General features: G+C 50.6%; 1 protein-coding gene across 7 annotated transcripts in view; it reads right to left on the bottom strand.

Annotated features, from left to right (window-relative positions):
* DHRS7B (dehydrogenase/reductase 7B) overlaps nucleotides 1-14,007 on the bottom strand; it is a 70,853-nt gene that overhangs the window by 14,240 nt on the left and 42,606 nt on the right. For 5 of the 7 annotated variants that reach the window (XM_010339951.3, XM_010339949.2, XM_074388320.1 and 2 more), the window contains 2 exons: nucleotides 7,635-7,813; nucleotides 1,196-1,305 (listed from right to left, as the gene is read on the bottom strand). In XM_010339951.3, coding sequence (XP_010338253.1) covers nucleotides 1,196-1,305; nucleotides 7,635-7,788 — 264 coding nt within the window. In that variant the 5' untranslated portion in view covers nucleotides 7,789-7,813. Of the gene's footprint in view, nucleotides 1-1,195; nucleotides 1,306-7,634; nucleotides 7,814-11,482; nucleotides 11,985-14,007 lie in introns of those variants that run through there. The other 2 variants (XM_074388319.1, XM_010339948.3) reach the window with 2 other exon arrangements.

The following is a 14,007-nucleotide window of genomic DNA, read 5'->3' as shown; positions in this document are numbered from 1 at the left end:
CCTGGGAAACATAGCAAGACCCTGTCCCTACAAAAAAATTAAAAAATTAACCCAGCACAGTGGCGTGTGCCTGTAGTCCCAGCTACTCAGGAGGCTGAGGCAGAGGACTGTTCGAGCCTGGGATTTTCAGGCTGCATCGAGCCAGGATCACACGACTGCACTCTAGCCTAGGTGACAAAGCAAGACTATGTCTCTAAAAAATAATTAATGATAATAAAATAAAAATAAAAATTACCCAGTCTCTGATATTCTGTTACAGCAGCATAAAACAGACCAAGACAAATACTTGGCAATAAATCTAAGGAGGTGAAAGACTGTATACTGAAGACTATAAACAATGCTGACAGAAATTAAAGAAGATATAAGTTCATGGAAAGACATCCTGCATTAATGCAATGAAGACTGTTAATATGAGAGTACTACCCAAAGTGATCAACAGATTTGATGTTATTCCTATCAAAATCCCACTGGCAGTTTTTGCAGAAATAGAAAAAAATAATCCTAAAATTCATATGGGAATACAGTGGGCGCTGAATAGCCAAAACACTCCAGAAAAAGGACAGCTGGAGGACCTCAAAACTTATACAAATAGTCGGGCGCGGTGGCTCAAGCCTGTAATCCCAGCACTTTGGGAGGCGGAGGCGGGTGGATCACGAGGTCGAGAGATCGAGACCATCCTGGTCAACATGGTGAAACCCCGTCTCTACTAAAAATACAAAACATTAGCTGGGCATGGTGGCACATGCCTGTAATCCCAGCTACTCAGGAGGCTGAGGCAGGAGAATTGCTTGAACCCAGGAGGTGGAGGTTGCAGTGAGCCGAGATCGTGCCATTGCACTCCAGCCTGGGCTACAAGCAAGATTCCATTAAAAAAAAAAACAACTTTTAAAGTCATCACCAAGCCCCATTTCCACCCAATGAGTAGAGCTTAGCCAGGTAAAAGGAAAGGAAAAGCAAGAGAGAACCTTCTAAACTCACAGTGCTAACCAGCAGGGGCACTGGGATGTAAATCACTGGACAGTTCTCTCCCCAGGCAGGGGGCCCAGTTTGCTATGGAGACCTGCTGCCTTCCCTGGGACACTGTGACACATGGATGTCCTGCAGCTCAGCAGGCCAGGAGTGGGCCGCCACCTCCTCAGTGCCTACAGAAGATGGCCTGCACTCCTTCCCCATGGAAAGCACGCCCCTGGCTCACCTTGGTGGCATGAGAAGCAGTGAGTTCTCTGATGAGCTCTTCCAGGGCCTCACCATTCCGGCCACAGAGCACCAGCTTAGCACCCGCAGCATAGAAGACCTTTGCACACTCTAAGGGAAGAGAAAAGAGCCTTGACAGCCATTCTTCCCCAGTGCCGTTCGGTTCAAATTCACCCAGTGTTGCCGTCTGCTGTTTCACACCCTTGACGTGTCTGTGTTGGCCCCTGCTGTGTGGCCCAGCATGAAGCTGGGAGCTAGGGCCCAGTGCGGGGCTCATATCCAATGCTACAGACATCCACATGGCAAAGAGAAAGGCAGGCTGAGATGGACAGATGGGTTAAGTACCACGCTCAGAACACCCCATGATACTTCTGTTCACCTGGATCAGCTGTGAGCATCACCCATCTTCACAGGGAGCTCAGCGTCACTCAGGCAGGGGCTTGTCCTGACAGGCAAGGATAGTCAGGGCCCGCTATTATGATGCCGTGACCTGCCAAGGCTGTGTGGTGGCACTACCCAGGCACAGCTCTCCTGGAAATACATGGTCCTGTAGAAAAGCTGGGGCAGAGGACTGAGGCCTTTCCAAGGTGTGATGGGCTGTTTCCCAGGGAGTCCTTAAGGCAGAGGGAGCAGAGTGCCTGAGAGGCCACAGGCAGATGGGGCTGGGACAGAAGGTCTAACAGCCTCACTGGCTAGGGAGGGGTCAAGTCAGTGCATGGGAGTGCCTGTCACACGCAGGACTATGAAGGATGCCTGCCTTTGAAAAGGCTCAGTCCCACTGGGCAGGAGGGAGTGGGGACACTGGAGGAAAGCAGACACTAGCAGACACTACAGAGCCCACTGCACTATTCCAGGTGACAACTGATGAGGACTTAAACGAAGACCACAGCAGGGACAGTCCAAAGCTAGTCAGACACGTGCTCTATATTGTTTTGGTGGCAAGAAACAGAAACTAAACTCACACTGGGGTAAAGCAAAAAGAGAATTTACCAGAGGGATTGTGGGGAAGCTCAAGAATGGAGAGGAGAGCCGTGGGGGCGCTGTCACGCGTGGGAGGGCCCCAGAGCTCACATCCACACGACGCCCCTGACACACAGTTTTGTCTTGTCTCTTCCCACCCAGCTCTGATCCAATCCCAGGGAAGGCTGTGATCAGCCTTGAATGGGGGCCCCAGAAGAGTCACAGGTTAATTCTCCCGTGGCTAAGCTGGAGGGCCTGACAAAAAAAAAAACCCTGGATGCAGGAGGGTAAACCCTGAGAACCGGGGGTGGACTACCCTGTGGGGAGTCAGAAAGGAAACAGTGATGGGAGGAGAGGAGGCAGAGGGTGATGCTGCCACTTCTTGCTTGGCCTTCCCTGCAGCATATCCTATATAAATAAATAGTGCCTTGAAAACACGCATACAGCTTATGAAAAGCAGCAGCCCAGTAGCCAAGAGAATGGACTTGAGCTAGACTTGAACTCCAGTAAGTTAGAACCTCTGTGTTTCTGACTTTCCTCTTATTTAGGATGCTTTTCATCTATCAAGCACTGTGGTAAGAGATTACCTACCTTAGCTCATTCAGTCCCTGGGGGTGTGGCTGTGGGACGGAATAAGCTAAGGTAAGTACTCTCCTACTGCAGTGCTCCCTAGATGAACAGCACTACCGCAGGGTCAACTGTCGTTTTTGTATTTCTATTTATTAAAAAAATTTTTTCTTTCTTTTTTTTTTTTTGAGACAAAGTTTCGCTCTTGTTACCCAGGCTGGAGTGCAATGGCGCGATCTTGGCTCACCACAACCTCTGCCTCCTGGGTTCAGGCAATTCTCCTGCCTCAGCCTCCTGAGTAGCTGGGATTACAGGCACGCACCACCATGCCCAGCTAATTTTTTGTATTTTTAGTAGAGACGGGGTTTCACTATGTGGACCAGGATCGTCTTGATCTCTTGACCTCGTGATCCACCTGCCTCGGCCTCCCAAAGTGCTGGGATTATAGGCGTGAGCCACCGCGCCCGACCTTAAAAAATTTTTTCTAGGGACAGGGTTTTGCTCTGTTGCTCAGGCTGGAGTGCGGTGGCACAATTACAGTTCACTGCAGCCTCGAACTCCTGGGTTCAAGTGATCCTTCCATCTCAGCCTCTAGAGTAGTGGGGGCCATAGATACTCGCCACCATGGCTGGCTAATTTTTGTATTTTTGTAGAGATGGGTATTTTGCCATGTTGCCCAGGCTGGTGTCAAATTCCTGAGCTCAAGCAATCCTCCTGCCATGGCTTCCCAAACTGCTGAGGTTACAGGCATGAGCCACTGTGCCTGGCCATATTTCTGAACCACTTTGTAAAAATGTTGTAGCTGGGCATGGCGGCTCATGCCTGTAATCCCAGCACTTTGGGAAGCTGAGGCAGAAGGATCGCTTGAGCCCAGGAGCTTCAGACCAGCCTGGGCAAAATAGGGAGATCTTGTCTCTATAAAAAAGAAAAACTTAGCCAGGTGCGATGGCACATGCCTATAGTTCCAGCTACTCAGAAGGCTGAGGTAGGAGAATCCCTTGAGCCTGGGAAGTCAAGTGAGCTGTGATCATACCACTGTACTCCAGCCTGGGTGACAGAGCAAGACCTATCTCAAAAAAATAAAACTATAAGTGTAAATAAATAACAATGTTCTAAAAACAGATGATGAAAACTGAAACGTAGTTTTTGACCTTTTTTTTTTTTTGGATACAGGGTCTCTTGGTCTGTCACCCAGGCTAGACTGCAGTACTGTGATCGTGGCTCTCTGCAGCCTCAACCTCCCAGGCTCAAGTGATCCTCCACGTCAGGCTTCCAAGTAGCTGCAACTACAGGCACATGCCACCACACCTGGCTAATGTTTGTGGAGACGGGGTTTCACCGTGTTGCCCAGGTTGGTCTAGAACTCCTGACCTCAAGCGATCCTCCTGCCTGGGCCTCCCAAATCACTGGGATTACAGGTGTGAGCCACCGCACCCAGCCGCATGCTGGTTTAGAGAGGCACTCCTGTCCTCACCCGACGTGTAGTCTCCCTCGAATCTCACCAGCAGATCTGTACAGGACACCTCGACCCCTGGCCCACCCTGACCTGACACCAAGTGAAGCCACCGACTTGGTTCCAGACCAAATCTTAGAGGCTCAGGTGACCAGGTGGTGCCCTAGCTCCCAGTTCATGGACGGGAATGGCCTTTGCAGGCTAGTTCCATCTCAGGGAGCCAGATGGTGAGGAGCCAGTGCTGTGGGGTCAGAAAATCAGGGCTGCCATCTAGCTCCTCAGCTGGGAAAGAAGGAAAGGTCAGAGGGGCAGGCAGTGGCTACTGGTCTGAATAGCCCTTCCCTTAGAGAAGTGTCAAACTTCCTTAAAGCTAGATGCACTCAGAACAGGGGAGGAGAGGAAACTCCAGTGTTCTTCAGCACCAGGGGTCCTGAAAGGTCTGAGGGGAGGCTCCCTGATGTCTGTCTCATGGTGTAAAGCCTCCCTGTGGTCCACAGCTCCTCATTCAGCTCCCCACACAGGACTAGCTCACCCCAGGCGCCTCTCCACAGACCCGACAGTCTTCGGGAAAGAGGTGCTAAGCAGTCTCAATCTAGACACACCATCTTCTTTGAAGGACATGAGGCTGGTGTGTTCATTGACTCATCCAGACAAAGGGCGGAAGCTCAGAGAGAGCACCCCACCCTGGGTAGTGAGGCCTGGTCCCAGTGCTCCAGCCCCACCTGCCCTGGTGCACTTCTCAGCAGAGCAGCAAAGTCCCCACAGCAAGGAGGGGGGTGGTGGCTGCACTCCAAGCCAGATGCCCGCATTCCTGAGGCTAGAACTGCTCATCCGGTTTAGAAATCATTCCCAGAGTTTAGGAACCGTGGGCCCTACTTGCTTCCTCACCCCATTTTGTCTTGTCCTGACCAATGCATAGGACATTTGTGAGGGGCCACCAAAGGGAGCAGACACAGAACCGAAGGTGGGAGGCCCACGGGAGTCTGAACAACTTTGGGAAGATGACTGCCTCAATTCGGTTTGAGTTTTGCTTCCTAGCAAAGCTAAGACAGGAAATGAAAGTTTGTGTAGGGAGTGACAGAAATGAAAACAACAGATTGGAAGGATTCCATTTTCATTTCTTCCAAAAGTTGATACTGGAAGGTACGAGGGTCCAAGGAGAAAGGAGAACTCCAAGGTACCGTATGTGAAGGGCTGTGGGTGTCTGTCCAGTGCCACCGGCACGCCTGGCTGGAAATCAAGAGAGCTGTGTGCAGCCATGTGGCTAAAGCTGGAGGAGGCAGGCATCCAGAACGTTCTGTTCCTTTAGTCAGTGGTCCCACTATTCCACAAGGACAAGCTCAAGAAGCTTAAATACAAAACAGGAGACAAGATAGGGTAGATATGAAAACTGAAGACTCATTGCGTAGCTCCCAACCTTCTGGGTGGCTGCACAGCAGGTAGAGCCGCTGAGGACAGCATACAGCTCTGCCTCCTCAAAGAAGTACGGGAACAGCAGCGCATCCTTGGCGACATCAACCGTGGCTGTACTTGACGTGGCCAGTTAGGAATCTGCCCTACTTTATCTGGATGGAGGGATTCTTGTTCCCAAAAAGTTAAATGGGGCAGAATATAAGCAGTGACAGGAATTCAGGAAAGGCCTGACATCTCATGATACATAGACAGGCCTGGTGACCTCTGTGACGTTTTCTGTTCCCTTCATAACCTTGGTGTCGGGAGAGGAGATGCAGAATGAAGATGACAGCATGCTTTTCAAACATCCACGGATGGGAGCGCCTGTGACTCAGAGCTCCACCTCTGCCATCTCTCAAATGCTCTTCAAGGACTTTCACAAAATGCTTCTCTTTGAGCTCAAGAGAAGTGGTTGCTGACCACTCTATATATAGTAACTGAGTAAGGTCAGAGGACTGACGATGGCAAAGGGCCTGCGGACAGCTGTCCCTGCAAAGGTCTGGATATCCAATGACAGACATGGTGTTCACCCACGGAGACCTCACCTAACGTCCACAGTGGTGCATAAATGAATCCATACTCCCTAAAGCCTTCTGAGGCCACCCCTGGCCAACTGCAAGTCAGTTCCACTACAAAGGCCCATCTGCTCCTCTATGTTCATGCAGCACCCAGGTGTTGAGTCCCTGTGCGACCACGCTGCTCCTACCTCTGGGCCCATCTGCAATGTCCCGTCTCCCAGCCCACCTTTCCTTTTCCCTGGCCATCTCCCCTGCTGAAGCTTTAAGACTGTGAGTTTTAGACAGAGAGATGTAGGTTTGACTCTGGGTTTTGCACCTTCTGGCTGGAAGTCCTGGTCATTCCTTGCCTGAATCTTAGCTACGAGAAGTCAGTGAGATAATGCATGTAAAAATGCTTAGCACCACCCAGCACACATACATGTGCCCTGTCCCCAGCAGGCTGGTTGGGGAGCATACGTTACTGCAATGGCAATATACAGAGATAAGTCCTTGCCTTTCTCCTTACAACAGTCGACGGTGACATCCTTGAAGGAAGGGACCCTGTCTTTTATCCGTTTGTCCTAGCACCTGGCCCAGAGCCTCCCACTTAGCAGGTGATCCATCAGCTCCAGCTGAGCTGTCAGCAACCAGAAGATGCAGCAGCAGGTGGGGTCACCACAATTCAGGGAACTCCTCAGCCTTCTTCCATGGAACTCCTCAGCCTTCTTCCATGGAACTCAGCGTGAGTATGGATGGCAGATGGTGCGGTGTGTGCACGTGCAACGTGCCAAGTCAATATATGTGTGTGGCAGGAAAACAGCAGAGCTCTGTAACACACAGCCTTCCAGAAATGGGAGAAGGGGAAGCCCAGGTTTTGACACTCCAAGCCAGGGTCCCGGAATATCATTCCTGAGACTTAGAAGCTCACGGTGTTCACTGGGTTGCAACGGACCTAGAGTGGAGACCCTGGAACAGCTGAGGTGCCATTTATCCTGTCTCTGGCCTTGCTGAGACCATGCTAAGGGTACAGTCAGGGGCCTGGCACTGGGATAGCAAGGCTCACAGAAAGCGTGCACCAAAGCTGCAAACCGGAGGTCCCCGCTGAATCCAAGAAAAGACATGTTTTATTTGGTCCTCATAGAGGTAAAAACACGTTTTAAATTAGCTGCCGGATTTGGAAATTGGGAGATTTCACATAAAATTTCTAATTCAGCAAGCAACTGGGGCTGAGCAGGGTTGCCCTGCGAGGGGCATGCATCCCACCCCACCCCTCAGGGCCAGGCCGCTTCGCTTGCTCTTTCCTCCCATCCTGATGCTGAGTCATTTCTTAATGCTTTGGCTCCTGCTGTTCCCACTTGGACCAAGGACAGTGTCATCCGGCCCCCTTCCCTTATCTGCACTTCCTGCTGCCACTTCGGGCATTTGTGGTGATGGCCCCTGTGCAGCTGGGAGGCTCCTCATCCCTGGCTGACTTCTCCCCACCCACTGGCAGCACTGCCTCCAGGACCTACCTCTGCCCAGCCCTGAGGTGGCGCCTGTGATCACCACCACAGCGTTCCGCACGTAGGCCTTCCCGCGCACCCACTGCAGCAGCCGGAAGAGGCCGAAGACTCCCAGGCAGCCGAACAGCAGGGGCAGGATGGCTGTGGAGGTGATGAAGTCCATGGCCCTCACCTTCAGCAGACTCTTCCTGGAAGAACCAAAAGCAAACACACCAGTGACAAAGTAGCAGAGCTCAGGGGACTTGCCTAGGCTCTTCCTCTCGTCTGATAGGAATCCCAGGTCTTCCTCTATGGACTCCAGCTCTAAGCCCCGGCAAGTATTGTCCCAGGCCTGACACCCTCGGCCGACTGTTCAGCATTGCGGAACTTTCTCATCTCAGCACTGACAAGAGCAGACAGAAAAGCCACAGGCCTCGTGCTGCCCCTCAGGGAACAAGCGGAGATTGCCATTCAGCCTAGGACGCAGTCACCTGCAGTGTTACAGGAAGAGGTCACGTGTCAGTACTCACCTTCTCTCCTTTGGAAACCTGTGTTGGCCTTACCTCTAATAACGCGTTTTCAATCCCTGAATATTTGTGAAACCACAAAGGGTTTTTTTAAGGAAAGGAAAAAGAAACTGTAACAGTCTTATCCTCTTCAGAGCAGACCCTGAGAGGACGGATGTTTCTGGGTGGGGCAGCCCCTTGACTGTTACTGTGAGGGCCACAGATGGACTTCTGACCACAGGTCTCACAGATGCCCAGAGGGATTCAGTGCAGGGCCCTGTGCCAAGCACCAGCATGGACTCCGGCCAGGGAGCGTGCTGCCCCACTGTGCCTGTGGCATGTTCCCGCCCAGCATTCCCCATTGAGCCATGGTCAGCCAGATGAAACCCGGAGGCTATATGAGTGTCTGTGCAACACTGTGCAGCTGATTCTCGGGAAATGTGTTTTTCCCCACCTGCCCTTATTTCTCCTGAGCCTCCCCCATTCCTCCACATTCACCTGTCCCCCTGTGCCCAAAGCAGGAGATGAGAGGGAGACCTTATCTCCTGGTGACCTCAGCTGGTGAGGACCATGGTAAGCACCATGTGCTGTCGCTGGAAAGCAATGACCTGGAGTCCACTTGAGGAACAAGCCAGAGTCTATGAGACAGAAGGCTCACGGCCCAACTCCAGGGCTGTGGTTTATGAGCATAGAATCCTTCTCAGGAAAGAAGAGGCTAGAAACCAAGAAGAGAGTTCTGGCAAACCAGCCTGTGGCTTTAAATTATCCATCGGCTTGGAGCAATGATGTAAAACCTCACCCACCTACTTTAATATCCCAGCTCAAGCCCACTTTAATATCCCATCCAGGGCATCAACTCTGGATGCCAGAGTGAAGCCAGGAATACTGCGGACTCCCAACATGCATCTGTCTATGTACCAGGTCGCTTTGATCCTGAAGTTCACGTTCAGGGTAGTTGTCCTCATCTATGCTAAACTGCTGCCTGCAAGAGGATTCTACCGCAACTGGAACTGTCAACTCAACTAGTTTAGCATTTACGTTTTCACCTGCTTTTCCACATATACCTGAATTCTTTTTTTTTTTTTTTTTTTTTTTTTGAGACAGAGTTTCGCTCTTGTTACCCAGGCTGGAGTGCAATGGCGCAATCTCAGCTCACTGCAACCTCCGCCTCCTGGGTCCAGGCAATTCTCCTGCCTCCAGGCAATTCTCCTGCCTCAGCCTCCTAAGTAGCTGGGATTACAGGCACGTGCCACCATGCCCAGCTAATGTTTTGTATTTTTAGTAGAGACGGGGTTTCACCATGTTGACCAGGATGGTCTCGATCTCTTGACCTCGTGATCCACCCGCCTCGGCCTCCCAAAGTGCTGGGATTACAGGCGTGAGCCGCCGCGCCTGGTCCTTTTTTTTTTTTTTAAATTGAGACAGAGTTTCGCTCTGTCACCTAGGCTGGAGTGCAGAGGTGCGATCTTGGCTTACTGCAACTTCCGCCTCCCAGGTTCAAGCAATTCTCCTGTCTTAGCCTCCTGAATAGCTGGGATTACAGTCACACACCACCAAGCTTGGCTAATTTTTGTAATTTTAGTAGAGATGGGGTTTTACCATGTTGGTCAGGCTGGTCTCAAACTCCTGACCTCAGGTGATCCGCCCACCTCAGCCTCCCAAAGTGCTGGGATTACAGGCATGAGTCACCGCCCCTGGCCACACCAGAATTCTTGACCATAAAAAATAGCCACATTCTTAGACTGTAAAAATGACAGTTTCCCACAAACTGCCACTTAATCCACTTCTGGAAACTCCTCAGCTACTATCTGCTGCATGGCTATAGCTCCCTCTTGCTTTACACTAGGCCAAGCCTCCGCTGGATGAACTGGGGATTAAAGTGGTATCTAAAGCACCGAGCTCTTCGCCCAGACACTACTGGTACCATCCCTGCCCCAAGAGGAAGCTCTGGCCAGGTATTCTTGCCTGCAGGGTATGCTGGGTCCTAAGGACCCTGTGTCTGGAACCTGGGAAGTGCTCAGTTAAGGCGGAGAGCAGGCACCAAGGCCTGTGCCACTCCAGGTTCTGTGGGCGCTGCCTGGAGTTCTGCACAGGACCAAGATCCTGAAAACAGGGAATGTGGGAGGGTTTCCCAGGGGAAGGACGGATAAACAGTAGGAGGCGGGAATGGTTGCCAGTTTGTTGATATAACTTTACCAGAAAATTATAACAATTGACAGAAAGCGAGAGCAGGCTCCAGGTAAGTAAGTAGAGCTTAGAACTTGCATGTAATAAGCTGGTTGAGGAGTGCAGGCTTGCGCAGAGTTCAACCCAGCTGGATGGCTATTTGCTAAAAGCTTTTTTCTCACTGCAATCCCAGGTCTTTGTACCAGGCAGGTCTCCGCGTAGGACTACCCTGCCTTGTCCAGAATAGCGCAGGGACCAGCCACTGCCCACAATGAGCTTGAGATGTGAAAGGAGTGGGGGCCTGGGCTCCCCTAGGCGTGTTGGGTGAAAACCCCTCTGAACACTCCGCCACGGGCTAGGGGAGGCCAGAGCCTGTGAAGTCCACCCCGTTTCAAACCTACAACCTGAGGCTAAGGCAGAACGCCGCTGAGATTATTGGGGTCAAGAGCCAAGTATGCATCCTGTTGCTTCCCAAAACTCAGAGACTGCCTGAAAAACACAAACTGTAGTGTAACAGTGGCAGTGCAGGGGGCGTGAGGATGAACCTCAAGCCAGCCTGGCTGGGGTGACACCCGGACCCAGTCACTTGGCAGCCTGGCAAAAGGGCCTCACTGCCCTGGGCCTCGGTGTCCTCACTTCTGAGCTGACGCTGAGAGGACCTGCCTCCTGGTTTGCTACAAGGTTGGATGAATTCATCTGTGTGCACAGAGGGAACACAGCTGCCACCAGCATCATTGTGACCATGACTAACTCAAAGTTCCTGGCCCAGGACCTCACCCAACAATCAGACTCCCAAGGCTCTCTGTAGGGACCCCTGGCTTATGAACAGTGGTTCTTTCCAAATAAAGGAAGCTCATTAAGTGTCCAGTGCCGTTTGACTTCTATATCTTCATAAACCCTTCAGTTTAATCAAATTAACAAATAGGAAAAAACTCTACAACACTGTCAGCAGTCGGGCTCTCATGTCCCGAGTTTTATGTTAGAAAATGTGGTTATCAAGGCCAGCAAAGCAAGAGAGAGCAGACAGGTACTAAAATGTCCCTCAACCCCCTGCTCACACCTGGGAGGAGCAGGATGAAAATAAACCAGCTCAGCAAGCCTCCCCAGTGGAAGACGATTAAAGCTCCCAACAAATTGCACTTTCATGCAACCTAATTAAAACTCAAGCCAGCAATCTATGACATGAAGAAAGAGAAAACTACACACCGTCTTGTATACTTCTGGGACTCCTTGAGCACCTGACACAACATCCAGCCTTGGTCTCCTGGCCCTGGGGACCACTTTGCCTGAGGCAAACATGGCACCAGGTGAATGGGATCCATCCTTGGCCTGGGCCGCTTGCTGTGGGGAGAGGGCACGTTGCATTCAGTCTGGTGGGTTGCTATCAAATCGGAATGCAAAGTAAATTAAAAGCCAGTGCCAAGGACGAACACAGTGCCTCACACCTGTAGTTCCAGCACTTTGGGAGGCCAAGGCAGGGGGATCGCTTGAGGCTGGGAGTTCAAGATCAGCCCGGGCAACATGGTGAAATTCCGTCTCTACAAAAAATACAAAAACTAACCAGGCATGGTGGTGCACATCTGTAGCCCCAGCTGCTTAGGAAGCTGAGGTGGAAGGATTGCTTGAGCCTGGGAGGCTGAGGCCGCAGTGAGCCAAGAGTGCACCACTGCACTCCAGCCTGAGTGGCAGAGTGAGACCCTGTCTCAAAAAAAAAAAAAAAAAAAAAAAAACACAAAATCCAGTGCCAACTCTCCCCTGCTAACACAGAATGACCATGGTGGGAAAAGATACCCCAGAGCAAGCCATTTATCTGAGAATCAGGTTCAATTCCAGCATAACTTTCCTGACCAGATGCTGTTCATGTTGATAATCCCAACTCCTAGGATTTTTTCAAATTCTGAAAGCCCTCCTAACTGTTCTTTTCTTCAGGGCATGTGGCCACGCTGCTGGGCCTCCTTGGTCAGGGAGAGGGGCCAAGCCCAGCCCCAGGCCCTGTAACACAACGGCACACAACTGCAGTGACAACAAACAGGAGGCAGAGCCCGTACCAAGGCTGCCTGTTCGTTATGGCCCCAAAGCCCTCCTTTATCAATTACAGCACTTAACATGGCTACCTAGGAACCTGGACACATACAATTTTATTTAATTAATTAATTAATTAATTTATTTATTTATTTTTGAGACGGAGTTTCGCTCTTGTTATCCAGGCTGGAGTGCAATGGCTCGATCTCGGCTCACCGCAACCTCTGCCTCCTGGGTTCAGGCAATTCTCCTGCCTCAGCTGCCTGAGTAGCTGGGATTACAGGCACGCGCCACCATGCCCAGCTAATTTTTGTATTTTTAGTAGAGACAGGGTTTCACCATGTTGACCAGGATGGTCTCAATCTCTTGACCTCGTGATCCACCCGCCTTGGCCTCCCAAAGTGCTGGGATTAGAGGCTTGAGCCACCGCGCCCGGCCCCCACAATTTTATTTTTTAATGCGCTTGTCTTTGGAAGTCAGGATGGCCATGAGAACTAGCCAGGGAAACCCCCATCACCTTGCTGTGATGTCCAGGGCTTTCTGCCAGCAAAAAGGACAGCTTCACAGTGGGAGAAACACTGTTCTAGCTGGCCACATTTCCAGATTAGGAAATAAGTCTACATAAAGCACGGTCAAAGGGAAGCCTGTTTTCTTTGAAAATGACATACAAGAAGGACTTTAATATATTTATCAATCATGTATTTTATACCAAAATCCTTATTAGCTGCTAGTTTCAGATACATAGCCAGATCACGGACTGAAAAGGCAAGACTGGTTGTATAAAAAGGGACTGGGAAAAAATATCTTGCTCACAATGTTCAGCCTTTGGAGATCGACTTATAAAAAGAAAGGACAGAGTCCATCCAGCACCACTGGGAGCCATGGCAGAAAGCAGGACAGAGACATGGGGAGAGAGACTGAACCCAGAAAAAGGTGAGAGCCCCTCAAATAGAAACCATAGCACACATGGCATCTGGAAGCAGAGGGCACCACCTACACATGGAATGTGTGCACTCAATCACACCCTTAGTCCTCGGGCAAGAGATCCAAAGCATGGTCTCGCACTGATGATGAGCTCCATGAACCGGCCTGAGGAAGGGACAGAGCTCAGGGACTCACATACCAATGCTGTCTGCTTGTATTTCATCCCTTGCCAGATCAATGAGCTCTAGACCCAGGTTCAAAGAGTGCAAAGGCGGCAAAGTCCTTCTAAGGGTGAGTGTTCCTTGGGCCCAGGCAGCCAGAGTTCCGGGCTTCTTCCCGTGATTCTGGGATACTGCTGCTCCTTTACTTTCTGGTGAACCCACCACTGTCTAACTCCCTCCCATCAGTTTATGCAGCTCATCCACCCTTTAAAGAGCTTCTGGAACCTCAAATTAGACATGAGACTATCACCAAGAAATCAACTGTGAGCACAAATGCCACCCTTTATGCCATCCATTCCATTCCTTCTACTTTGGCCAAAATTCTCCATTGCATTTCACAGATGGAATCCGTTCCTAAGATGCCTTTCTCTCAGGCATTTTTTTTTTTTTTTTAAAGAACTGTTAATAAAAATAGGTCATTGGAATCTACTCAGAAACCATGCAAAGAAATTAAACTACTAACTGCCACATCTGAGAATAAAAGGAGGGGATCTCAAAACCTACTAAAGTTTTTCTAAAAAGAACAATTTCAGGTCTATAAGAAGGATTAGCCATGAAATACTT

Source organism: Saimiri boliviensis, chromosome 17 (genome assembly GCF_048565385.1).
Source record: "Saimiri boliviensis isolate mSaiBol1 chromosome 17, mSaiBol1.pri, whole genome shotgun sequence".
In the NCBI taxonomy this organism is placed as follows: Eukaryota; Metazoa; Chordata; class Mammalia; order Primates; family Cebidae; genus Saimiri; species Saimiri boliviensis.
Note: the sequence above shows the minus strand (reverse complement) of the source record. Positions and strands in the feature narration are given on the sequence as shown.